The sequence below is a fragment of the Staurois parvus genome, unplaced genomic scaffold, assembly GCF_062004578.1.
Source record: "Staurois parvus isolate SC_StPar_1 unplaced genomic scaffold, SC_StPar_1.0 ptg000832l, whole genome shotgun sequence".
Classification (NCBI taxonomy): Eukaryota; Metazoa; Chordata; class Amphibia; order Anura; family Ranidae; genus Staurois; species Staurois parvus.
The window spans coordinates 928,154-955,538 of record NW_028318628.1 but is presented as its reverse complement, the minus strand read 5'-3'; the positions used below and the strand labels follow the sequence as shown (position 1 = coordinate 955,538).

At 42.7% G+C, this 27,385-nt stretch overlaps 1 protein-coding gene across 1 annotated transcript in view; it reads right to left on the bottom strand.

Annotated features, from left to right (window-relative positions):
* Positions 1 to 25,745, bottom strand: part of SEC11A (SEC11 homolog A, signal peptidase complex subunit) — a 68,112-nt gene extending 42,367 nt beyond the window's left edge. Inside the window, exons 1-2 of the mRNA XM_089655278.1 lie at positions 25,632 to 25,745; positions 3,418 to 3,527 (exon numbers count right to left, since the gene is read on the bottom strand). Coding sequence (XP_089511404.1) covers positions 3,418 to 3,527; positions 25,632 to 25,682 — 161 coding nt within the window. The 5' untranslated portion in view covers positions 25,683 to 25,745. The remainder of the gene's footprint in view (positions 1 to 3,417; positions 3,528 to 25,631) is intronic.
* Between the last annotated feature and the right edge of the window lie 1,640 nt (positions 25,746 to 27,385).

Sequence of the window (27,385 nt, the reverse complement as noted above, 5' to 3'; positions counted from 1 at the left end):
AACAGCGGAGCGCTATTCCATATTAGTCATCAATGAACATCAAAAGTTTAAAGTTGAAGGTGATACCATGCATTGGCGAACTTAAAAGTGGATGTAAAAGCTGAATGCGTACTATGCAGGAAGGTAAAAAACCTTCTGTGTGAAGCAGCCCCTCTAGTACTTACCTGAATGCCATTGAGATCCAGTGATATGCACAAGAGCCTCAGCTCTCCAGAGACTCTCACTCCTCATTGGCTGAAACAGCGGGATCACAGCCAGTAAGTCAAAAAGGAGAGAGAGGGAGCGTGAATGAACACACAAAGCAGCGGCTTGGGAGCGAGCCTGTTTGGGTGCTCCCATAGCAAACTGCTTGCTCTGGGGGCACTTGGCAGGAGGGAAGGGTCAGGAGCACCAATGTGGGACCCAAAAAGAGGATTGGGGCTGCTCAGTGCAAAAGCACTGCATACAGCAGGTAAGTATGACATGTTCGTTATCTTTTGAGTTTGGTAGTTTTCAAAACAGCTACTGGTTCATCAGTAGCATAGAAAGACAGACTGTTACCATTAATTTTTAGGAACATTTTAGTAAAAGGTCTTCAAGGTTTCTAATACAGTGCTGAGATCGATTACATTTCTACATAAGTGCACTAATGAGAACTGTTTAACAAAAGGGTTAATCTGTACTGATAAAAATGAATTTCCCTTACACCTATCTGTACTTGAAACGGTCACACCATGCAAGGTATTGAAGAGTTATAGAATATAACATTTCAAGGAAACCGGTCATATGCCTTAAATCCGGGCCAGCACAAATGCATGGCCCTGAATATGGCTCTATGCCTTGAAAGCCTAAAAAAAATCTAAACATATATGGGTAAAGTGCTCACCTCCCTACTCCCATAATGCAGTGCTCCATGCCTCACTGCCCTGTTCACAGGACTAGGTACTATCACATTCGGGGGTATGTGGGAGAGTGATGCTGTGTTAGGCAATGTAGGGAGGGCCTAGGTGTATAGAAATACCTCCTTTTTTCTCGGGGGTCATATGAATCACTGAGGAACCTACTATATAGAGGCACTAAAGTCCCAATTTTACTTACCCAGTCTATGACGACTGTAGTCAGAGCATGGCAGTTGGTAATAAGCAAACAACCCCATACACTTGGCAGCTGGTCCCCTGATACTCCTCTATGGCTCAATCCATGACTCCCCGAATTTATGTCAATACCTAACCCTAGGGTGTGGGCCTCCAAAGGAATCAAGACATTGGAGCGCATATGTGAGGGGGAGGTTACCCGTTACCCTTAGGTCCTCTAATGCTCTGAAGCTGAAGTTTGGTCTACCTAACACCCACTTTTTCCACTACCTCCAGAATGGACACGCCTTCTCCTCCCAGCTTGTGTCAACATGCCTGACCATTGTAAGGTCTGACATGGAATCCCTTTCTCAAGTATACAAAGCCTTACTGCCTTCCATTCATGTGGGTTTGGAGGGTCTTCATGCAAAGTGGCAGGTTCACTTTCCACAAATGGACACGGAGGATTGGGAGGCTATCTGGAAATACCCATTTCTGCAATTGGTACCAGTTAAGGATAGACTCAACAGTTATTGCACAGAACATACTATACGCTTCAACGCTTAAATAGACTTTATCCAGGGGTCTACCCCCACTGCTGGAATTGTACTCAAACAGACGCTGACTTTCTACATATGTTTTGGATCTGCCCTGGGATTCATAGATTTTGTGATGAAGTTATGAAATTTACCTCTGCTCTAACTACTGTTTCCATACCGTTGACTGTGGAGGTCTGCTTGCTTGGATTGGTAGGTCAATTAGCTTTTGGCCCGAGCAACTAAGACCCTCCTTGGCCTCCTGCTATTTTATGCATGAAAGGCCATTGTGCTGAAATGGAAGATGCCGGAGATACCCTCCTTAGACTTCTGGAACGCTCTAGTGAACGCCTCCATCCCCCTGTACGAAGCCACATATGAGTACCGAGGCTGCCTGGTTAAATTCTACAAAGTATGGCATCTGTGGACTGAGCCCTCTGCCACTAATGCATCATCATAATTCTAGTATTTATGTAATGGTTTTACTTCTGTACTTCTATGTGGGGGTCATGGCCTACAGAGTAGTTTTGTCGGTATCTTGTGGTAGTATGGGAGCAGTTTCTTTGGTCTCCTTCATTCTCATTTGTCTGGGCACTGTGGCGGAGATGACTGTACAACAGCATCAGTATCTTTCTTCTTAGTAGGACTGAGCAAAAGTCTCATACTACAGATTTTTTTTTGCAGCTGTTTTTGAAGTGTTCTGGTTAGTAACCTATGTTAGATGTGAATGTTGCACCAGGGAATGCCCAGACGCTCTGTTTTATAAGTTTTTTTTTTTTTTTTTTTTAAATCAAATAAACAGATTTTGAAGAAAAAAAAAAAAAAAGAAGAAGAAGAAACCTTTTTTATACCAACATATAACCCCTGAATAGTTGTGACAGCCTAAAGGGGGCAAGGAACATAAATGTACAGCATGGCAGAAAAAGAAGCCTGCTACACAACTGTGGTGCCATCTTTATTTGTACCATGACATGACAAGTGTCCTTTAAAAAAAACTTGGGGATGCAATGCACTACAAATATTGAAAGAGTGTGACTTTATACTGCATTTTATCTTACCCTAGATTTAAACACGAACATACAGTTTATACTCCGCAGTCCACTAATAGAACAGATGCAGTCTCTGAACCGGAGTAGGCACCCAACAATTCAGAGCAGGGGAAGAGTCAAAATGAATCTCTATGCATGTGCATTGTTAGTACTCAAAGTATTAGTCATATCATCAGAATGATGACAACCAGGAAGCTAAGGAAGAGCTCAGCAATAGCAGCCTACATGCAGATATGAGATGGCAGGCTTCCTTTTCACACAGAATGAGAATTTAATATGTAAGCTTAAACTGGATGAGTTCACTCCTCTTCACGTATCAGCAAGATTCGAAAAGGCTGCAATATCAAGTCCCTGTCTCTTCCTGTATGACTGATGCATCATCAGTGATAGGCACTAAAGGGTAATGAAATAAGTAATCAGCAGTGATGAAGAGTAATATAAAAATAATTAAGAAATATTGCTATGCTGTGGCCAAGATAAATTTTTGCATCTTGGCATCTATTCAGACAACTTGTTTTGTGGATATCAGATCACTAATAAGCTCTTTTTAAGAGCATATTAGTGATCTGATAGAATTGTACATAAAAAAAAATAAAAAAATTGAAAACGTATCTGTAAAGTTTACAACTCCAACCATGTTTCTCAACTCTTATATTTTTTTTTTTTAAGGTGGCAAATATGGGACTAGCATTGTTGCATGTCAATAAGATTAGGAACTGAAATACACAGTAACAAAATAACAGCCCTGAGTATATAAGAAGTACTGATACTTATACATACCTCAGAACAACAACTATAGGACTTTCGCTGCCAGTGACCACCATGAGACCTTTCCAGATCATCAGTGCAGAGGATACAATCATACCAAAGTTTAACACTTGATAGTACAGCTGAAAAGAAAAGGACACAATGCTTTTACTGTCTTATGATGTCACAGTTAACAATATTTTGTTTTGGTAAAGAAAAAAAATAAAATAAAACAGGAACCAGTATTGGAATGAACCAGCTGTCACTGTTAACCTCCATCTCAGAAAATGTTAGTTATCTGGCTGTCTTGTTACAGTACTTGAAGTCCCCAAGCTGGAACAAATATGCAGGCAATGACAAGTGACTTTTCTGAAATGTTTACCTGTTTTGGATTACTGGCTCTGAAATAAATGAAGCTGAAATCCGGGTATGTTTTATTGCATTAGTTACATACTTCAGCTTAGATCAATGTACAGTGGGGATCGAAAGTTTGGGCACCCCAGCTAAACATTTGTATTAATGTGCATAAAGAAGCCAAGGAAAGATGGAAAAATCTCCAAAAGGCATCAAATTACAGGTTAGACATTCTTATAATATGTCAACAAAAGTTAGGATTTTATTTCCATCATTTACACTTTCAAAATAACAGAAAACAAAAAAATGGCGTCTCCAAAAGTTTGGGCACCCTGCAGAATTTATAGCATGCACTGCCCCCTTTGCCAAGCTGAGACCTGCCAGTGTCATGGATTGTTCTCAATCATCGTCTGGGAAGACCAGGTGATGTCAATCTCAAAGGTTTTAAATGCCCAGACTCATCTGACCTTGCCCCAACAATCAGCACCATGGGTTCTTCTAAGCAGTTGTCTAGAAAACTGAAACTGAAAATAGTTGACGCTCACAAAGCTGGAGAAGGCTATAAGAAGATAGCAAAGCGTTTTCAGATGTCAATATCCTCTGTTAGGAATGTAATTAAGAAATGGCAGTCACCAGGAACAGTGGAAGTTAAAGCAAGATCTGGAAGACCAAGAAAAATATCAGACAGAAAAGCTCGCAGGATTGTGAGTAAAACAATTCAAAACCCACGTTTGACTGCACGATCCCTCCAGAAAGATCTGGCAGACACTGGAGTTGTGGTACACTATTCCACTATAAAGAGATACTTGTACAAATATGGTCTTCATGGAAGAGTCATCAGAAGAAAACCTCTTCTACGTCCCCACCACAAAAATCATCGTTTGAACTTTGCAAATGAACATATAGACAAGCCTGATGCATTTTGGAAACAAGTTCTGTGGACCGATGAGGTTAAAATTGAACTTTCTGTCCGGAATGAGCAAAGGTACGTTTGGAGAAGAAGGGGCACAGAATTTAATGAAAAGAACCTCTGCCCAACTGTTAAGCATGGGGTTGGATCAATCATGCTTTGGGGTTGTGTTGCAGCCAGTGGCACAGGGAACATCTCACGAGTAGAAGGAAAAATGGATTCAATAAAATTTCAGCAAATTTTGGATGGTAACTTGATGCCATCTGTGAAAAAGTTGAAGTTAAAGAGAGGATGGCTTCTACAAATGGATAATGATCCTAAACACACCTCGAAATCCACGGGGGAATACATCAAGAGGCGTAAACTGAAGGTTTTGCCATGGCCTTCACAATCTCCTGACCTCAACATAACTGAAAATCTATGGATAGACCTTAAATGAGCAGTGCGTGACAGACAGCCCAGAAATCTCAAAGAACTGGAAGACTTTTGTAAGGAAGAATGGGCAAAGATACCTCAAACAAGAATTGAAAGACTCTTGGCTGGCTACAAAAAGCGTTTACAAGCTGTGATACTTGCCAAAGGGGGCAGTACAAGATATTAACTCTGCAGGGTGGCCAAACTTTTGCAGACGCCATTTTTTTGTTTTCTGTTATTTTAAAAGTGTAAATGATGGAAAAGCCCAGCGACGTGCGGGTACAGCTGCACGAAGCCCAGCGACGTGCGGGTACAGCTGCACGAAGCCCAGCGACGTGCGGGTACAGCTGCTTGTCCGCAAGTAGTTAAGTGTGACAAATATGCGAAAAAAAAATAAATCAGGAAGGGGGAAAATACTTTTTCACAGCACTGTACATATTTCATACCTGTGAAACCACTGTGAAAGTCAAGAAGTATTGTAGTAGTCAGCACTACAGTTGCAGTCTTCTGGGTCCTGTGCATGTTTTTTCAGTAAACACAAGGCATTCTGTGATTGGACAAGGTGGAGATGGCAATCCCATTGCTCTGCCTCTCCACCTCCTCCATTCACAGAACGCCTTGTGTTGCTTGGAAAAAATACAAAGTGTTCTGCGAATGGTCAGCATGCAAACAGAGCAACATCCTGTTTTAACTATGCAAAAGGGCAGTTGTTTGGCACAAGACACGGATGACCACAGCAATCACTGTAGTAGCACCAACTGCTAAAACGATTCTCCACTTCCAGTTTGCTAAAGCCCTGTGTAACAAACAAATATCATTTTTAATTTTTTTTTTATACTTTCATGATTTTTCATGTATTGTTGCATCACAGTACTGCTGTTATCCTGTAGCCACTTCCTGTCTACATGCATGGTCTACTAACCACGTTTAAGTAACGAGTGATGAAATGGCCACTTGTAGTCTCTATCAGAAGCCTGTGTAACAAGTTGGCAATGCAGGAGCACAAATGGGAGACAAAGGCAGAGCAATGTCACCCTATATTAGAAATCACCTGAATCAGGTCCTTCCTAGTAGAGTCACCAGGCATTTTTTAATAAATCTAGCAGACTTAATATAACTGCAAAAGTTATTTAAAAAAAAAAAATCATCATATAAAGGCTTACAAACGTTGAACAAAAAAGTCACTGCACCCAAAGGAAACTGTTGACTAACAACATATTGGAAAAGGCAAACATTAGATCGGCAAACAGTGCCTACAAATAAAGTTGAGCTACAAATCATATGTACATTTAAGATTATTCATTGTTGATCTAAATTAATGAAAGTATTGATTTGTCATAAGGAACAGGTAACTACAACCCTACATTTACCAACATTTCAAATCTATGAAATTAGAATCACGTTCCACAGACTGTCTGCAGGTAATGGTTTTATAAGTGATTACACGCATGACTACGGCCACAATTAGCTGTGGGAGCGGTCAGCCTCCCATTGTTTTTAAAGGGTATTCCTTCTGCAGCTAGTCATCAGGAACCTCCACTAGGGCTCCTGCATGTAAATGCTAACAGTCCTATACGCAAGTGTGAATGGGGCCTTAGAGTGTAACTTTACCCAAAACAGTTTGATAACATGTAATGTTCTTTAACCACTTGCCTCCTAAGGATTTACCCCCCTTCCTGACCAGGCCATTTTTTGTGTTACAGCGCTGCCTTACCTTAACTGACAATTGAGCGGTCATGCAACACTGCAGCCAAATGAAATGTATGTCCTTTTTTTCCTCCCGAATTAAGCTTTCTTTTGGTGGTATTTGATCGCCTGTGCATTTTTAATTTTTTGCGCTATAAGCATAAAAACCCAACAATTTTGAGAGAAAAAAAACCACAATATTTTGGACATTTTGCTATTAAACGTGTCCAGTAAAAATTAAAAAAAAAAAAATCAGATTTCGTCATAAATTTAGGCCAAAATGTATTCTGTTACATGTCTTTGCTAAAAAAAAAAAAAAAAATCCCAATACGTGTAAATCAATTGGTTTACGTGAACGTTATAGCGTTTACAAAGGGCAGTATAGATACTGGGTTTTTTTTTTTACTAGTAATGGCGGCAATCAGCGACTTTTAGAGGGACTGCGGTGGACATTCTGACACTGGGGGGGAACTAACGATGTCACTGACTTTCCCAGTGACACCAATACAGTGATCAGTGCTAAATAAATATTAATAAAAAAAAAGCACCGACACTGTACGAATGGCACTGGGCAGGAAGGGATTAATGTGAGGGGTGATCAAAGGGTTAACTATGTGCTGGGAGTGTTTTACTAGGGGGCGGGGTGTGTGTGCTTTACTGTAACCACACTGATCAGGATGGCTGTGCTGTGCACAGCCATCCCGAGCAGTGTGCTCGAGCTGATAGGGAGAAAGACAAAAACAGTCTTCCTCCCCGTCGGTGATTGGCGGTAATCACCGGGCGCCAGCAGGTAATTACCAGCCGGGACCTGGTGATAGACATCAGTGGCCACGAATGGTGGCATGCGTAGGGTGCGCGCGCCCCCTACTCATAAATGCAAAATCACATATATATACGTGATTTGCGCACAGGTGCCGCCATGTAACGGTATATCTGCTATACGGCGGCGTGGAAGCGGTTAACAAAGGAACAAACATTCCATGTTATTAATTATGCTACCAAAATTAGTGTATGCTGCAACTGTCCCCAGCATTGCTCTTGTCTCTTCTTGCCGGAGGTTGCCATTTGTGGAAGCCTAGAGCACCAATGTTATTTTAGTCAACTAAATTAACACTATTTTAGTCAACTAAAATATGACTAGGGGGTTTACTTACTAAAAGTTGGCTCACTCAGCTGTGCATGGTAGCCAATCAGCTTCTAACCTCAGCTTGTTCAATTAAGCTTTAGCAATAAAACCTGGAAGCTGATTGGTTTCTACGCAGAAGTGCACGAGATTCTGAGTGAACCAACTTTAGTAAATAAACCCCTAGATGACTAGAATATGACAAACTAAAATGGCCTTTTAGTCAAAAGACTGACTAAAACTAAATCAACATGTGACATCAAAATGAACACTGCACTATCACATAAGCCTAAGTAAGGGCATCTACTAAGTTGCTGAAAGAAAAAAGAAAAAAAAAAAAAAAAAGGCTTTTCTTTTTTTTTTTCTTAATATTTTCTTAATATTTAATGTTTGTAATATATTCAGGTAATAGCATTACAGCCAAGAGTAAAAAAAAAAATATATAATATATAATATTATATATATATATATATATATATGTAAGTAAAGTTGCACCACATTTTTGTTTATTATTTTTGATTGCTATGAAACTATTTAAAAAGATGTTATATATCACAGTGGCTAAATCTGTGTCTGTAGTGCATGTTCAAACATTAATGCCATAAATAATAACTTATTAGATTTTTTTCTTTACTCCAGGAGTATATAATGAGTTTGGAAATTCTGCAGAAATGCTTAAATAATGCATTTTTTAACTAAACCCATTAAATTTTAGTCGGCTAAAATATGACTAAAATGGCATTTTAGTCAAAAGACTATAGCTAAAACTAACTCAAAATTTGATGTCAAAATTAATACTTCCTTAATGAGGACCCCCCCTTTTGGTTTCAAAATCTATATGTCACATTCTGTAATTAACCTCTTCCCATCCGCCCATTCTACATAGACGGCAGACGGGAAGCAGTGCCGATGTGGGCTGATGTTCCTGTACGTCAGCCCTCGTCGATGGCTCGTGTGTGGCTCACACAGCGTGCACCCCAGAGCCCGGTAATCAGTGTGTCACCTGGACACAGAAGATCACATTACTGTTGTGTTCAGGCAATCATGTGGTGTTTTACCATGTGACTACTGTGACTGATCACAGCACTCACATAGTAAACAATGAAACTGAAAGTAAAGATCGCTTCTCTCTGCTCTCAGTGTGAGAGCAGAGAGAAGCAATCTTGCAGTGTGAGTTCACAGCAGCCTGTCAGGCTGCTTGTACACTCACACACTGCAGTGCCAGCCACCCCACGGCCCCTGTGTCCCTGATCACTGCCCCAGAATATCAATAATAAATAATGCAGGGAGGCCTTGTCACTTGTCCCAAAACACCCCCTTACACCATACCAGCGCCCCGATCACCGCCGTGCCCCATTCCAGCGCCCCGATCACCGCCGTGCCCCATTCCAGCGCCCCGATCACCGCCATGCCCCATTCCAGCGCCCCGATCACCGCCGTGCCCCTTACCAGCGCCCCGATCTCCGCCGTGCCCCATTCCAGCATCCCGATCACCGCCATGCCCCATTCCAGCGCCCCGATCACCGCCGTGCCCCTTACCAGCGCCCCGATCTCCGCCGTGCCCCATTCCAGCACCCCGATCACCGCAATGCCCCATACCAGCATCCCGATCACCGCAATGCCCCATACCAGCATCCCGATCACCGCAATGCCCCATACCAGCATCCCGATCACCGCAATGCCCCATACCAGCACCCCGATCACCGCAATGCCCCATACCAGCACCCCGATCACCGCAATGCCCCATACCAGCACCCCGATCACCGCAATGCCCCATACCAGCACCCCGATCACCGCAATGCCCCATACCAGCACCCCGATCACCGCAATGACCCATACCAGCACCCCGATCACCGCAATGCCCCATACCAGCATCCCGATCACCGCCATGCCCCATACCAGCATCCCGATCATCGCCATGACCCATACCAGCATTCCCGATCACCACCTTACCCCATACCAGCATCCCGATCACCGCCATACCCCATACCAGCATCCCGATCACCGCCATGACCCATACCAGCATCCCGATCATCGCCATGACCCATACCAGCATCCCGATCATCGCCATGACCCATACCAGCATCCCGATCATCGCCATGACCCATACCAGCATCCCGATCATCGCCATGACCCATACCAGCATCCCGATCATCGCCATGACCCATACCAGCATCCCGATCACCGCCATGACCCATACCAGCATCCCGATCACCGCCATGACCCATACCAGCATCCCGATCACCGCCATGACCCATACCAGCATCCCGATCACCGCCATGACCCATACCAGCATCCTGATCTCCCCATGTGCCATACCAGCATCCTCATCACCGCCATACCCCATGCCAGCATCCTGATCACTCCATATGCCATACCAGCGTCGTGATCACCGCCAAACTCCATGCCAGCATCCTGATCATATGGGTACAGTGTTGCATGACTGAGTAATTGTTACTCAAAGTGTGATAGTGCTGAAAGCTGAAAATTGACCTGGACTGGAAGAGGGTGAAAGTGTTTGTACTTGAAGTGGTTAAAATGTGTGCACTTCCAGCCTTGATCGTATGTCTTGGCTCAGAGAGAAGGAAAAGCTGACAGAAGCTTTGGGCTCCAAGCACAACAGCATTTTTGAACTCCTAGAAGCGATTAAAAGCATTTTTTTTTGCTCTTAGAAGCTAAAGAGTGTTATCCTTTATGGCCATGCACACTAATTTAGGCTATTAGCATTTTTGAGCTTCAGCATCTAAAATCAAAATAGTTTTTGTAGAGTTTTTTTGGAGCGTTTTTCAGGCAGATAAAAAAATTCTACTAAATCACTACTAACAGCTTTTTTCTAGCTTTTTCACGTACTGTAAAAAATGCTAATAAAATGCTAATGCTCCTAAAAGCTTCTAAAACTCTAAAAAAATGCTAATATTACCAACGTTTTTTGAGCTAGTGTGCATGGAGCCTTACAGTGCTTAAGTTCATAGAGCTACTGAAGAAAAAAAAAAAAAAGAGGAGAGAATATCATGGAGATTAGATAAGTTACTGCCCTTGTAAATTTAACTTGGTTATGGCTCTCTGGCAGCAGAGTTTGTCCTGCCACCTCTTCTGCATTTCTTTTCTCTCTCATCTATCCTTCCTTGGCACAGTCTGTGCAATTCCTGTTTCCTCCCCCCTCAGCAGCATTAAATCTTAACTGTCAGCTGATCAGCCTCTAGTAACTCACTGATCGGCACAGTAGTCAGAATACAGGACAACTGAGCATCTGCACAGCATAATGGGACCAAGCCTTACAGTATTTTAAACAGTATAGACAGCTTCCCCCATCCTCTGGAACTCTCTACCCAAAATTTATCAGACTATCACCTACTCTGCTCACTTTTAGGCGATCTCTGAAAACCTATTTCTTCAGTGAAGCCTATCTTGCCCTCAGCTAACAATGGAATCTTCTACTCCTCCTACTAGTCCATCCCCCCCAGTTATTACTTTTTGTACCACTAGCCCCTCCCTCTTAGACTGTAAGCTCCAAGGAGCATTGCCCTCCTTTCCCTCTTGTATTGAACTGTATTGTTGCTGTATTGTCTCCTGTTATATTGTAAAGCGCTGAGCAAACTGTTGGAACTATATAAATCCTGTATAATAATAATAATACTTGTAATGTTTCACATAGCTATACCTGCAAAAGGGGCCAGCATAAAGCGATCTGTCAGAACTTTATTTTTGACTAATGTTCCACTTTAAGTCAGCTCTAGTATTTATTTTACATGTCAGATCAAAGAAATGCTATTATAGAGAAGAAATTTGCAAAGAGAAGGCTTGACTGACTGAAGGGATGAGAGGTGTATGGATACAAAGTGTCAGAAGGTTCAGTGAAAGCTGTCGAAAAGCCAAAAAGAAAGTGAGAGGGAACATTTAAGCCTAGTTTACACTTGTGGTTGGGGGCTGTAAAATGAGGCGGTAGAGCTGCATTTTTACCGCCACCAAACCAGCCCCTTAAGCTGTAAATTCAGGTGCATGCTGTGTAGACCAGCATACTCTGGCAGATAATTCATTACTTCAAGCTTATTATAACTGTACATCAACAGTATCTCCAAGGATAAACACACATATTTTGAGATCGTCATCCAGTGCAGGTTGTTCATCGTGTTCACTGACTGCTTATTTTCCCAGCATCATCCAATTACTTGTAGGGAAGAAATGGGCAGCACAGTGGCTAAATGGTTAGCACTTCCGCCTGGCAGCACTAGGGTCGTTGGTTCGAATCCCAGCCACAGCACCACCTGCCTGGAGTTTGCATGTCCTCCCTGTGCCTGCGTGGGTTTTCTCCGGGTACTCCGGTTTCCTCCTACACTCCAAAGACATGCTGGTAGGTTAATTGGATCCTATCTAAATTGGCCATAGTATGTGTATGAATGAATGTAAGTTAGGGATCTTAGATTGTACACCCTTGAGGGTTAGGGACTGATGTGAATGTATATTATATATGTAAAGCGCTGCGTAAATTGATGGCGCTATATAAGTGCCTGAAATAAATAAAAATAAGAAATGTCAAAGTACTAGACAGCGTTAGTCAGATATCCATATCAACATGGTCAAGGGGGTGAGATGTGTCAAATGTTGACATGTTTGCTCCAATCACAAGATTTCAACAGATCATAAAGGAATGTCTCTTATAACCAATAGCTACCCCAAATTTCAAATATAGGAGGCAGTACCTGAAAGGAATGTATCAGCTGAGTTTGATGGATCACTCAGTGGTTACCTCTGTAGCATATATTGATTCTCCAACATTTACACATCTTTGGCCTGATGTCATTAATTTGGTGAGCAGCTACTCTGTTTTCCTCTGAAGTTTTGAGATTTTAATAGAAGTCAAATCTATTGTCACTTGCTGTTGGACTTATAAAGAAATAGATTTAGAAATGCATGACAACCTGTAATAAATAAGTTATTGCCAGCTTTTGACAGACAATATGAGATTTCCTGCATGTAAACAAGAATTTGGTGATATTATGATGAAGGCAAATGAAACCTGCTCAGCTTTCTTTAAACATCTTCAAAGATTGGTGTTGAAAGAAATTAGACTAAGGTGGGATGTAGCATTACTGAATATCTGTGAGAGAGGATTCCTCGGGGTCTTAAAAGATGAGGAGTAATGTAGTCATCTATTTTAAGTAAATGTTAATGGAACTGAGAGTCGCATATGAACAAACATTTTTTGGATAATATTCCTATGGAGATAAAGACGACTCAAAAAGGAACTTGAGAAATGTAAAGATAAAGAAAATGATTTTTTTTGGATATGATGGAAACAATTAGAAAGAGTAGTAAGATTCAAGAAGACTAGTAGGCGTAGGAAGCAAAATTTCACAAAATTGGGGATGAGGGTACAAATTCTGTAAATTTGTCTAACAGGACACCAAAGCCAGCCATAGACAGTTCAAATCTTGGCCAGTTCAGTAGGGACTGTCCAAGATTCGAACCAAGTATGGGTAAGACTGAACGTACCAAAGTTGATCAATCAACTTGCGATTTACTGCTATAGCAGCAGGAAGGCTTCCCCATCGGGAGAACACAATGGTTCTGCGGAAAAGAAAATTGCTTGATTGTGACTGTGTTGATGGGGGAATCCATCAATTTTCTTTTCTGCAACCCATGGTTTCAGGAAAGAAAATCTCTCCATCTATGGCCAGCTTTATAGATACGAGAAGGCCTCTATTACTAATAAAGTGGAGAGAAAGGAGCAGTAGTAGTTTTGAATATATTTTACCATCAAAATTAAACTCTGAAGCAAATGTCAGATGGATATACACTGCTCAAAAAATTATAGGAACACTTTTTAATCAGAGTATAGTATCAAGTCAATTAAACTCCTGAGATATTGATCTGGTTATTTAAGTAGCAGAGGGGGTTGTTAATCAGTTTCAGCTGCTTTGGTGTTGATGAAATTAACAACAGGTGCACTAGATGGGCAACAATAAGATGACACCCAAAACAGGAATGGTTTTACAGGTGGAGGCCACTGACATTTATTTCCCTATTCATCTTTTCTGTTTTTCACTAGTTTTGCATTTGGCTAGGGTCAGTGTCACTACTGGTAGCATGAGGTGATACCTGGACCCTACAGAGGTTGCACAGGCAGTCCAACTCCTCCAGGATGGCACATCAATACGGGCCATTGCTAGGTGTGCTGTGTCTCCCAGCACAGTCTCAAGAGCATGGAGGAGATTGTAGATACTCAAGGAGAGCTGGACAGAGATGCAGAAGGTCCTTACCCCATCAGCAGAGCCGGTATCTGCTCCTTTGTGCAAGGAACAACAGGATGAGCACCGCCAGAGCCCTGCAAAATGGTGTGAATGTCTCTGACCAGAAAATCAGAAACAGACTTCATGAGTGGCCTGAGGGCCCGATGTCCTCTAGTGGGCCCTGTGCTCACTGCCCGACACCATAGGCCTGAGTGTAGTAGGGAGAATTAGCAGGTCCACCACTGGCACCGTGTGATTCAGATGAGAGCAGGTTCACCCTGAGGACATGTGACAGACGTGAAAGGGTCTAGAGAAGCAGTGGAGAACATTATGCTGCCTGTGACATCGTTCAGCATGACCGTTTTGGTGGTGGGTCAGTGATGGTCTGGGGAGGCATATCCATGGAGTGACACAAATATTAATAAAATAAAAAAAATTATGCGTGCAAAAACCTAAATTGTGATCTGTAAAATTAATCTTCTAAACAAATCCAAAAGGTCACTAAAAATCATCCAGTGTCTAAAAAATATTATTCTTATGTAGTGAACTGTCCAAAGATATGCGTAGCCATACACAGTTCTTCCTTGTTTCCATATTACCTCAAAATAAAGAAATAAAAATAGTGCATTATCCTTATAACTTAATATGCCTACAAAACATCTCAGTGTACGGATGTAGAAAAAATATATAAATAAATCAAGACCCTATGTGCTACCAGCACTAAGTGACTGCAAACGTGAAAATCTATCACAGCAACAAAAAGTGAAAGTGAATGCACAAACAAAACAAAAACCCAAACACAAGATCTCCTGTTAATCAATGTACCTTACCAAATTGATAAAAGAAACCAAGTACAAAACATGCTGCAAATCCTCCCTTCAATTGCAAACAAAATGGATGTGAACTCATACACTTAAATAATAGTGAAAAAGGTGTCTTCTGTGATCCAAAACCTGTCACCCAGTGCAGCTTAAAGGACAGGTAAACAGGGTTTAGAATAGACCACCAGCTATCCCGGATCCTGTCTTCATATGCTCCGCACAATAATGATGGTACCACAAAGAGAAAAATAATGCAATAGTGCAAGACCTCCAAAGAACTTAAAGGCACTTTAATAGAGCTGCTTACATTTAAAATTGCAGCGTTAGCACAGCTAAAAACCAGCAGTAAAAGTATAAAGCTCCCTATCTCCCAGATGGATAAACCACTTTCAAAATGGCCGATTCAGAACTTCCGGCTACGTCGTCTGACATCACTTCCTGACATGTTTCGTCATTTCGACTTATTCATAGTGATGCCCTGGTCCAGATTTGGAAAGAAATACCCCAGGACACCATCCATTGTCTCATTAGGAGCATGCCCTGACATCGTCAAGTATACATACAAGCATGTGGGGGCCATACAAACTACCATTTTGAGTTGCTGCAATGAAATTTCAGCAAAATGGACTAGCCTGCTGCATCATTTTTTCACTTTGATTTTTGGGGTGTCTTTGAATTCAGTCCTCTGTAGTTTAAGAATTTTCATTTCCATCAAACCATGGGCATCCTTACGTTCCCAACTCATTACCCAGTTCATATCGGTATAGATATCCAGCATGAGATTTTTCCCCAGTGAAATCTGATGTGTTTTCAAAGTATCCCTTTAATTTTTTGAGCAAAAATTAAACAGTGACTCCACCAAGGTTTATAAGAAAGAACTGGAGGGTTACAGCTACCATGGTGTCTCCTTAGGAATTCTTGATAGGAGAATGGTTGCTAATACGATTCTGGATTTCCAATAACTCCTATTTTTCATCACTTACCAAAAGTACACCAGGCTGGTGAGCATTTGAAAGGGAGGCCAATCGTAGACTGCTTTGGGAAAAAATATAGGAGACTGGGTGGATTAAATGCTACAACCCATAGTCCAGGGGTTACCTACATATTTGTGTGATATCAATCATCTTATGCAAAAGTTGAATGAAAGCGGAAAAAGGATCATAAGGGGGTACGTTGTGATGTGGCTGCACTACTGTATATTGTTTAGTTCCACGTAGGTTAGGTATTGAAGCTTTGCAATGTTTATCTTACAGGGTTGTAATGAGAAAGGAAAAATATTTTGGGGACATTTAGGAAACTTTCTCTAAGAACTCCCTACTACACTCAGGAAGTTGTCATCCATCACATATTATAAGAGCTATACCAAGAGGGCAGTTTAGTGCTTAAAAACTTGTTCAGACAAAATGAAGATAGAGGATCTGAGAAGTAGGTTTTAGAATAGAGGATATAATAGAATTTAGAACACTCTTAAGGACATGCTAAAAATATCAGTAGAGAAGATTTTTTAAATAAGAAAAAAAAATTATATATACACACTATATACTATAGTATTTTTTTTTTGCCTTCCTCTGGAACAACCGTGGGTATAGGATTATAACTTTTTTTTTTTTTTCTATGGTTGAACTGGATGGACTTTTGTCTTTTTTTCAGCCAGACTAACTATGTAACTATAAATAAACTGAAGAAAGCACAATAGTTTTACGAATGGATATAGCATGGAACTTAGGACTGAAGTGGAATAGGAAATTGGCAAAAAGAGCCACAATTCTTAATCAACTAGGATGTCCACAACAGTAAAATCCACTGGGAATTGGTTAAAAAAACAAGGGGTATATAAATGTGGTTTTTTGCATTGCTTGTGTTATAAACCATGTAGAAGAGGCTAATAAAGTCCTTATGTGGGAATCAAATGGGCATTATTTACAACATGTAAACAATAACGGAAACCCAGTCTGCCTGCCTTCCACTTAAATTACCTTACAGACCTCCAGTCCAGCAGAATTCTGAACTTTGTATCTCTCTCCACCCATACACATCCTGGAGGCCAGAAGGAGATGATGGAGGAGGAGAGAGCACAGCCTGTACCTCCTCCCAGTTATCTCCTATTCTACAGCCCTGCCTTGCCATTCAAGCCAATGTGTGATTGGAGTAGCCTCATGAATATCATTATCCTAGTCAGGATGTAATTTCTGGAACTAAAAAGAACTCCTGAGGTCCAGAGATCCAATATTTATTCTGATTATCCACAGTTTGACTGAAATTACCTATGGAAATAGGCGGAGCAGTGGTCACTGGGATAGGAAGATAGATACAGTCAGGTCCATAAATATTGGGACATGAACACAATTCTAACATTTTTGGCTCGATACACCACCACAATGGATTTGAAATGAAACAAACAAGATGTGCTTTAACTGCAGACTGCCAGCTTTAATTTGAGGGTATTTACATCCAAATCAGGTGAACGGTGTAGGAATTACAACAGTTTGCATATATGCCTCCTACTTGTTAAGGGACCAAAAGTAATGGGACAGAATAATTATCATAAATCAAACTTTCACTTTTTAATACTTGGTTGCAAATCCTTTGCAGTCAATTACAGCCTGAAGTCTGCAACGCATAGACATCACCAGATGCTGGGTTTCATCCCTGGTGATGCTCTGCCAGGCCTCTACTGCAACTGTCTTCAGTTCCTGCTTGTTCTTGGGGCATTTTCCCTTCAGTTTTGTCTTCAGCAAGTGAAATACATGCTCAATCGGATTCAGGTCAGGTGATTGACTTGGCCATTGCATAACATTCCACTTCTTTCCCTTAAAAAACTCTTTGGTTGCTTTTGCAGTATGCTTTGGGTCATTGTCCATCTGCACTGTGAAGCGTCCAATGAGTTCTGAAGCATTTGGCTGAATATGAGCAGATAATATTGCCCGAAACACTTCAGAATTCATCCTGCTGCTTTTGTCAGCAGTCACATCATCAATAAATACAAGAGAACCAGTTCCATTGGCAGCCATACATGCCCAGGCCATGACACTACCACCACCATGCTTCACTGATGAGGTGGTATGCTTAGGATCATGAACAGTTCCTTTCCTTCTCCATTCTCTTCTCTTCCCATCACTCTGGTACAAGTTGATCTTGGTCTCATCTGTCCATAGGATGTTGTTCCAGAACTGTGAAGGCTTTTTTAGATGCCATTTGGCAAACTCTAATCTGGCCTTCCTGTTTTTGAGGCTCACCAATGGTTTACATCTTGTGGTGAACCCTCTGTATTCACTCTGGTGAAGTCTTCTCTTGATTGTTGACTTTGACACACATACACCTACCTCCTGGAGAGTGTTCTTGATCTGGCCAAATGTTGTGAAGGGTGTTTTCTTCACCAGGGAAAGAATTCTTCGGTCATCCACCACAGTTGTTTTCCGTGGTCTTCCGGGTCTTTTGGTGTTGCTGAGCTCACCGATGCGTTCCTTCTTTTTAAGAATGTTCCAAACAGTTGTTTTGGCCACGCCTAATGTTTTTGCTATCTCTCTGATGGGTTTGTTTTTTTTTTTCAGCCTAATGATGGCTTACTTCACTGATAGTGACAGCTCTTTGGATCTCATCTTGAGAGTTGACAGCAACAGATTCCAAATGCAAATAGCACACTTGAAATGAACTCTGGACCTTTTATCTGCTCATTGTAATTGGGATAATGAGGGAATAACACACACCTGGCCATGGAACAGCTGCGAAGCCAATTGTCCCATTACTTTTGGTCCCTTAACAAGTGGGAGGCACATATGCAAACTGTTGTAATTCCTACACCGTTCACCTGATTTGGATGTAAATACCCTCAAATTAAAGCTGACAGTCTGCAGTTAAAGCACATCTTGTTCGTTTCATTTCAAATCCATTGTGGTGGTGTATAGAGCCAAAAATGTTAGAATTGTGTCAATGTCCCAATATTTATGGACCTGACTGTACAGATGCTAAAAACGTTTGGTCTGGTGTTGAGCTTTATATAATGTCTTATATGACCAGAAAGTTCCTAGAAGGTATCATCTGCAGGAATGGATGCATTTTCAATGGCTATCCTTATATATTTAAACCCTACATTATGATATTGGAACATAGGGAAATATGGATATTACAGAAAAGCAAGGTTGATCAAGAGTTTAAATGTAACAATCACATGCAGGTATATCAAAAGATATCCATTAAGATTGCATAGACAAAAACAAGTCCAAGAAATAAGTAATCCTTTTTTTTAAATATAGAGCCATTGGCTTTGCTACCACAAAATAAATTACATATTGACATACAGTATGTTATTTGAAATGTATGAGAGTCATGTGAAGTAGCAGTGGGAGAATTCCAGTTCTAGGCTCAGCTCCATTCTAATCTCTGCTCTACTCCAGGTTTAGAGCAAATCTAAAAAGTGTGATCAGCTCCGCTCCCACTGCAGGCAATGAAAACAGTTCTGAACTCCAAAGGCAGAGCCTTTGCAGCCCCAGGGAGAACATACAGTACTTTATTAAAGCCAATGAATCAACAGCGCATTACCCAGAATTTTCGCAAAGAGGTCGGCAGTACCGTAGTTCTCCCATGACAGGGTTATTTAAAGGATTACAATCAGAAGTTACAAGGAGAAACAGGAATATAGATTATGTCAATACACAAGTCATTTGGGACATGTTCTCATGCATTTTCCAACACAATAAATGCACAGTCAATTAAGATTTTGTTTCACAATAGGACACATTTCTATTAATTAGTGTTACTTCCTGTAGAGAAAACTAAAGTTTATATTTAGCAAACAGATATTTTGAGTTTTTCCTACAGTGTTTACCATAATTTCTATGATATTTCAATATTTTTACATGCTTGTCTGTCAATATGAGGTGTTTTTTTGCTTTATTGTAGGAAAGCAAAGGCCAGGTTCAAACATGTGCAGCCTGAGATTTTCGTGAGCATGAGAGCCCATTCATTTGAATGGACTCCCGTGCCCCGGGACACCCAGGGAAGAAGTCCCTGCACTTCTTTGGAAATCGCAGCCCGCATGGGAACTGAGTTTCCCAGTACGGTTGCGATTTCCAGTGCATGCCATTAGAATTAACGGCAGCCGCCTGCGGGTCCCGCACTCCTCTGTGTGGGTGGTGCATCTGCAGGTATTTGTGCGGGTCCCGCAGTGGCACCACCCGCACAGATGTGAACCAAGCCTAACTCCATGTTTAACCACTTGCCTACCGGGCACTTATACCCCCTTCCTTACCAGGCCAATTTTCAGTTTTCAGCGCTGCCGCACTTTGATTGACAATTGCGCGGTCATGCAACATTGTACCCATATGAAATTTTGATCATTTTTTTCTCACAAATAGAGCTTTCTTTTGGTGGTATTTAATCGCCACTGGGCGCTTTACTTTTTGTGCTATAAATTAAAAAAAGTGCAAAAAATTTGAAAAAAAAAAAAAAGTTTATTTGTTTCTTTTATAAAATTTTTCAAACAGGTATTTTTTCTCCTTCACTGATTTGCGTTGATGAGGCGGCACTGATGGGCACTGATAGGCGGCACTGATGGGCACTGATAGGCAGCACTAAAGGGCACTGATAGGCAGTACTAATGAGGTGGCATGGATAGGCGGCACTGATAGACAGCACTAATTAGGGGTCACGGATAGGCGGCACTGATATGCAGCACTGATAGGCGGCACTGATAGGTGACACTGATGATGGGTACTGATAGACGGCACTGACTGGCATCACTTCTGGGCACTGACTGGCGGCACTGACTGGCACAACCCCTGGGCACTGACTGGTGGCACTGACTGGCAGCACTGGTGGGTGGCACTGGTGGGTGGCACTGGTGGACAGCACTGGTGGGTGGGCACATGTGGGTGGCACTGGTGGGCACAGGTGGGTGGCACTGGTGGGCACAGGTGGGTGGGCACAGGTGGGTGGCACTTCTGGGCACATGTAGGTGGCACTTCTGGGCACAGGTAGGTGGCACTGCAGAGTGGCACAGGTGGGGGCACTGCTGGGCACAGGTGGGGGCACTGCTGGGCACAGGTGGGGGCACTGCTGGGAATGGGTGGGCGGGACTAGTGGGCGCACTGCTGACCGGAAATGCGGGGGTCACTGCTGGGCACCGATCATCAGGGCACTGATCATCAGTGCCCTGATGATCGGTGCCGATCCCCGCTGTGACAACTGCCGGTTCTCGGCAGTACTTTCCTCACGATCTGACAGCGTGAGGAAAGTGCAGCCGAGAACCGGCACTTGCATTTTCCTGTGATCAGCGTGTCATTGGACACCGCTGATCACGTGGTAAAAGGCCGGTGGGCTCGGCCTTTCACCACATCTCCTGATCAGCTGTGTCCGTAGGACACAGCGATCACGGAGATCGCCGGGTGCGCGCCCCCTGGGGCGCGCAGGAGAGCGCGTTCTGGGAGGACGTCATATGACGTCCACTCAGAACTGGCCGGCCGCGGTGCAGCCGTCATTCGGCTATGCGCGGTCGGCTAGTGGTTAATGTCCCTACCCCTGGTTTACATTTGTGAGGTATTGCGGGCCGCGATTTGCACGAGAGCCCATTCATTTGATTGGACTCCTGTGCCCCGGGACACGCAGGGAAGAAGTCCCTGCACTAACAGTTTGTTTGGTCCAAGTTGGCATAAACTATTTATTGCACAGGTCCGCTTGCTGGGCACACTGTATTTACTGTCTATAGCCTTAGCTACACACAGTATACAGCACTGTGTTCTGGTATAGGGATGGGAACTTCCTACCCCACTACAGAAACAAAATTGAGTAAGGCTGAGTGCTGTTCACATATTCACAGGAAGCTTTGTATTCTATAAAAACACACAAATTAATGAATACAGAGCCTGCTCGGATTGGCTGAAGTTGTGACATCATCAGCCCGCCTCTCTGACACAGCCAATCCAAACAGGCTCTGTATTCATTAATAGAATACATCACTTGCCGTGATTGGCTCATATGACGTCCTCCCATTCTCTGCGCATGCACGGCGATGTGCTGTGTCCCTCGGACACAGCTATCACTGATCACGGAAAGAGCCGAAGATGTCGGCTCGGTCATGTGATCAGCTGTGTCCAATCACTGCTGATCACATGTAAACAGGGAAATGCCGGTTATCGGCATTTCTCTCCTCTCGAGCTGTCACGCTGACAGCTCGAGAGGAGAGGAGAGCCGGTAATCGGCTTTCCGCGGAGGGGACATGTACACTGATCATCAGGGCACTGATGATCAGTGTGCCCTGATGATCAGTGTAGCCCCAGCAGTGCCAGCTGTCAGTGTCCATCAGTGCCACATCAATGCCACATATCAGTGCCCATCTGAGCTGCCTTTCAGTGTCACCCATCAGTGCCAGTCAGTGCCGCCCGTCAGTGCCATGTATCAGTGCTGCCTTTCAGTGCCCATCAGTGATGCCTGTCAATGCCCATCAGTGCCACCTACCAGTGCCTCCTCATTAGTGCCCATCAGTGCCACCTTTTTCATATGAGTACAGTGTTGCATGACCGCGCAATTGTCATTCAAAGTGTGACAGCGCTGAAAGCTGAAAATTGGCCTGGGGAGGAAGTGAGTATAAGTGCCCTGAAGGCTAGGGGTTAAATGGTGTTGCCTCAGAAGGGGGGTAGTCTTATATGACGAGTATAGCCCAAAACCTATGTTTTAACTGGAAAATTAGGGGGTCGTCTTATACACCCAGTCGCCTTATACGCCGGAAAATACGGTAATACAAAATAACAAATGGATACTCACAAACAAAACTCTATAGTAGGCTAACAGCAAAATACTTTGGTATGGGATATCCGGGTCCCTTCCTGCAACCATCTGGTGGAAAAACTGACACGTTTCAGGAGCTGAACCCATTTTCTCAGCCACTTTTCAAAGACTGCCACAAGTGTAAACGAGCCCTAAGTTTAAAAACACTTAAAACGCACTCAAAACTTAAAGTGGTTCTAAAGGCAGAAGGTTTTTTCCTACCTTAATGCATTTTATGTATTAAGGTAAAAAATCTTCTGGGTGCAGCTCCCCCCAGCCCCACCTCGATCCAGCGATGTGCATGAGAGCAGCTCTCCCAGGTCTCTGCCTCCTCATTGGCTCATACAGCAGAGGAAGAGGATTGGGGCTGCTCTATGCAAAACCACTGCACGGAGCAGGTAAGTATAACATATTTATACAGTTGCTACATGGTTAGCAACTCCGCCTGGTGGCGTTATGGTTGTTGGTTAAAATGACAACCACGGTACCCCCTGCCTGGAGTCTGCATGTCCTCCCATTGCCTGCATGGGTCTCCTCCTGGTACTCCGGTTTCCTCCCACACTCCAAAGAAATGCTGGTAGGTTAATTGGCTCCTGTCTAAATTGACCCTGGTATGTATGCATGTGAGTTAGGAATCTTAGTTTGTATGCTCCTTGAGGGTTAGGGACTGATGTGAATATACAATAAATACATGTAAAGTGCTGTGTAAATTGAGAGTGCTATACAAGTACCTGAAATAATAATAATGTTTAATTAAAAAAAACAAACTCTTTTACAGCCACCATAGTATACTTACATAGGCATCAGCGGGAGTTTACATACACTCCTGGGTAAAACTGCACCAGCTGTCGGTTTTCACATGAAGTGATCTGGACACCCATCTGATTGCTTCCACAGACCCCTGGAGTGCCCCCCCCCCAAATGTTTCTTAGGCTTCGTTGTCCCACCTACAGTTCCAGGACCAGCATGGTGGGTGTCACCAGGTTCTTTCCCTGATCTTGCCTAGCTAGCAAGAACCTGGAAGCGGCAAGGATTACACCACTTCCATTCACTGCGACCTATAAAGAAGCTAATGAAGCATGAGCTGTGCTCCATTATCTTCAGTGAGGTGCAGGGGAGAAATCAGGGGTCTAATAGACCCCAGTGTCTCAGTAAGGCCCCATGTACACAGGGACACTTCTGAACAATGGAAACTGACTGCTGGAAAACGTAGGTTAAAAAACGTCTGTTTATACGCGTTTGCGTTTAGACGTGTTTTTTAAAGATAACCTCAGGGGAGACCTTCCAAAGTGCCCAGAATGCACTGAAAAACAGTAAAAAATTAACTATTTCAGACATTTTGAGAGAAATAGAGAGAGCAGAAGCAGAGAGAGCAGTATTTGTTGAGATTACCTATCTTTTTTTTTTTTGTTTTATTGTGGTGTTTGGATGTGTTCCAGCTCATTTCTGTGCAGAATGTATTGCAGAAGTGTCTAACATTTTCTTTCATGCAAAACCTCAATGTATGGTGTACCAGGTCCATTTGAGTACCGGGAAAATGCTGTGCATGCATTTTTCATGATGAAAAAAGGCTCTGGACAGTATCTTGAAATGGAAGAGTTAAAAAAAATTTTCAAATGCAAACACTTATAAACGCGGATAGCCGCATTTACGAGCGTTAGAAATGCTGATAAAATCTACTCCTGAATGCAAGTTTGTTGCGGTAAAAAAAAAAAAAAGACTGTAAACTCAACTGCCTGTAAATGACTGTAAACGAAGATGTGTACATGGACACATAGGAAAACATTAGGGAGAGTTCAGGGGCTGCTGGAAAAAAAAAAAAGAAAAAAAAGCTGAACAGCTCCTAAATGTCTCCTAGATTGTAAGCTCGAAAGAGCAGGGCCCTCGAACCCCTCGTGTATTGTATTGTTACTGTCCTGTCTCATGTTCTGTCCCCCTACTGTACAGCGCTGAGCATACCCTTTGGCGCTATATACTGTATAATAATAAATGTGAGTTTATCAGCTGCAGCGTACATGAGCCCTAAAGAGAACCTGTGAAATCAAAATGTTATCACATAGGTGGGGCTTATCAATAAAGTAAAAAAAATGCAAAGTTACACCAAAGCACTTAAAACCCCATCAAAAAATGGACAAGGTGGACCTTCCATTCATATGCCCCTCCTTCATTCATAGGCTGTACTATAATTTCCATCAATGAAAAGCATTCTGTGATTGGAGGAGGTGGACCTTTCATTTATCCCCCCTCATCCATTTACAAAACGCTTTTTTTTGTCTAGGCACAGGTGACATAGAAATAGCCTCATCCAACCTTTTGGCTGCAAGGAAGACCACGTTTCACTCCAAGGACTACTAAGTAGTGATGATCTCTGGAGGGATCAGACAAGTCCAAACCCCCCTGAGCTATCCCACCAGGAAGCTGTCAAAGCCGACAGCCAATCATTTCCCTCCCTGCATCTGCACATGTACACACTCCTTGCATACATGCGGGGGAATGCCTCGACCGCCTATGATGGCTGTCAGCTTTCCGGCTTATCATACAGCATCAATTATTATGGAAACAGAGTTTTGTTTACAGAGGGAGGGCAAACATCCATTTCATAGGGGGGACAGCTGTTCTGGTGACAGCTGTCAGAGGAACTCCTCCCATTTTGGCGAGATTTCCTCTCACTTCCTGTTGTGTCTCCAGGAGAGGAAAGGAAGGGAAATCTTGACCAATGGGACGTACAAACTGACAGGGGAACGAAGACCTCCCTGATTAATGGGCATCCATCTGGTCAGACTTGGACATTCACTAGACCCTGAAAAGGCTGTGCCTTCTCTATAATGAAGAATGGGACATGACACACACAGAGCACTTCCTGTACAGACACTGTGTCCCCGGACTGTCGGTGATGTCCGGGGAATGACACACATCCGGCTCCTGTACACAGTCCGCTCATCCCTCACCTGCCTCTTGTTCATTCTTCGCACATCGTCCAAAAAGTCCATGGACAACATCTTGGACACCTTTCTTCAACCGGCGCCAACCGGAGGCACCGCGGCACCGGAAACTGGCCTAATTAAGACTACATCCGTTTCCGAGCGGAAATGCCCAAGTCGCCATGTTAGTAGTGGGGAGTTCCTGGTCTTTCTGCCAGTACTAGCGGAGATGTGGTTATTGACGCTGATGAGGAGAGAAAAAAGTGTTCCTGTGGATGACACACTGTTATAAATGGATTATTATTATTATTATACAGGATTTATATAGCGCCAACAATTTGCTCAGCGCTTTACAATATAATGGGAGACAATACAGCAACAATACAGTTCAATACAAGAGGGAAAGGAGGGCCTGATTCTTGGAGCTTACAATCTAATTACACAGAACTGTTATCACATAGGACATTATCTATGCAGTTTGCGTTTGAGCCGTTTCTGCATTGCATTTTGCATTTTTGTACCTGCATTTTTGACACTTTTTTAATGTGTTTTGCGTTTTTAATTTTTTTTTATTTTTCTTGTTGCTAGGCAGATTTAAAATGCATCAAAAACGCACTATATGCTTTTCTGCAGCGTTTCCATTGAAATCTATAGAACCAAAAACGCAACTTTTTGCGTTCAAAAAAGTCCCTGACCCTTTCCAAAAAACACACCGGGTGAAAATGTGGACATGTGAACATCTCCCTTAGGAAATCATGTTAAATGGAATGTAGTGTGTTTCTGCAAAACGCTTCAAAAAACGCATAGGTGTGAATCTAGGGTAAAGGTGGATGGCAAAATAGACAATGATTAGAGCTGCAGGGAGGGATTTACCGAAAATGGAGCTGATGTATGTTTGTGTGCGTGTATATATATATATACAGCGAGGAACAGAAGTATTGAACACCCTGTGATTTTGCAAGTTCTCCCACTTAGAAATCATGGAAATTCACATTGTAGGTGCATTCCCACTTTGAGAGACAGAATTTAAAAAAAAAATCACATTGTATGATTTTTAAAGAATTTATTTGTCTTGCACTGTTGAACATAAGTATTTGAACACCTGAGAAAATCAGTGTTAATATTTGGTACAGAAGCCTTTGTTTGCAATTACAGAGGTCAAACGTTTCCTGTAGTTCTTGACCAGGTTTGCATACACTGCAACAGGGATTTTGGCCCACTCCTCCACACAGATCTCCTCTAGATCTGGCAGGTTTTGGGCTGTCACTGAGCAACACGGAGTTTCAGCTCCCTCCAAAGATGTTCTATTGGATTTAGGTCTGAAGACTGGCTAGGCCACTCCAGAACCTTAATATGCTTCTTACGGAGCCACTCCTTGGTTATCCTGGCTGTGTGCTTCGGGTCATTGTCATGTTGGAAGACCCTGCCACAACCCATCTTCAATGCTCTGACTGAGGGAAGGCGGTTGTTGCTCAAAATCTCAAAATAAATGGCCCCATTCATCCTCTCCTTAATAAAGTGCAGTCGTCCTGTCCCCTTTGCAGAAAAGCACCCCCAAGGCATGATGTTACCACCCCCATGCTTCACAGTAGGAATGGTGTTCTTGGGATGCAACTCATCCTTCTTTTTCCTCCAAACACGACGAGTGAAGTTTAGACCAAAAAGTCTACTTTGGTCTCATCTGACCACATGACTTTCTCCCATGCCTCCTCTGGATCATCCAGATGGTCATTGGCAAACTTCAGATGGGCCTGGACATGTGATGACTTGAGCAGGGGAAC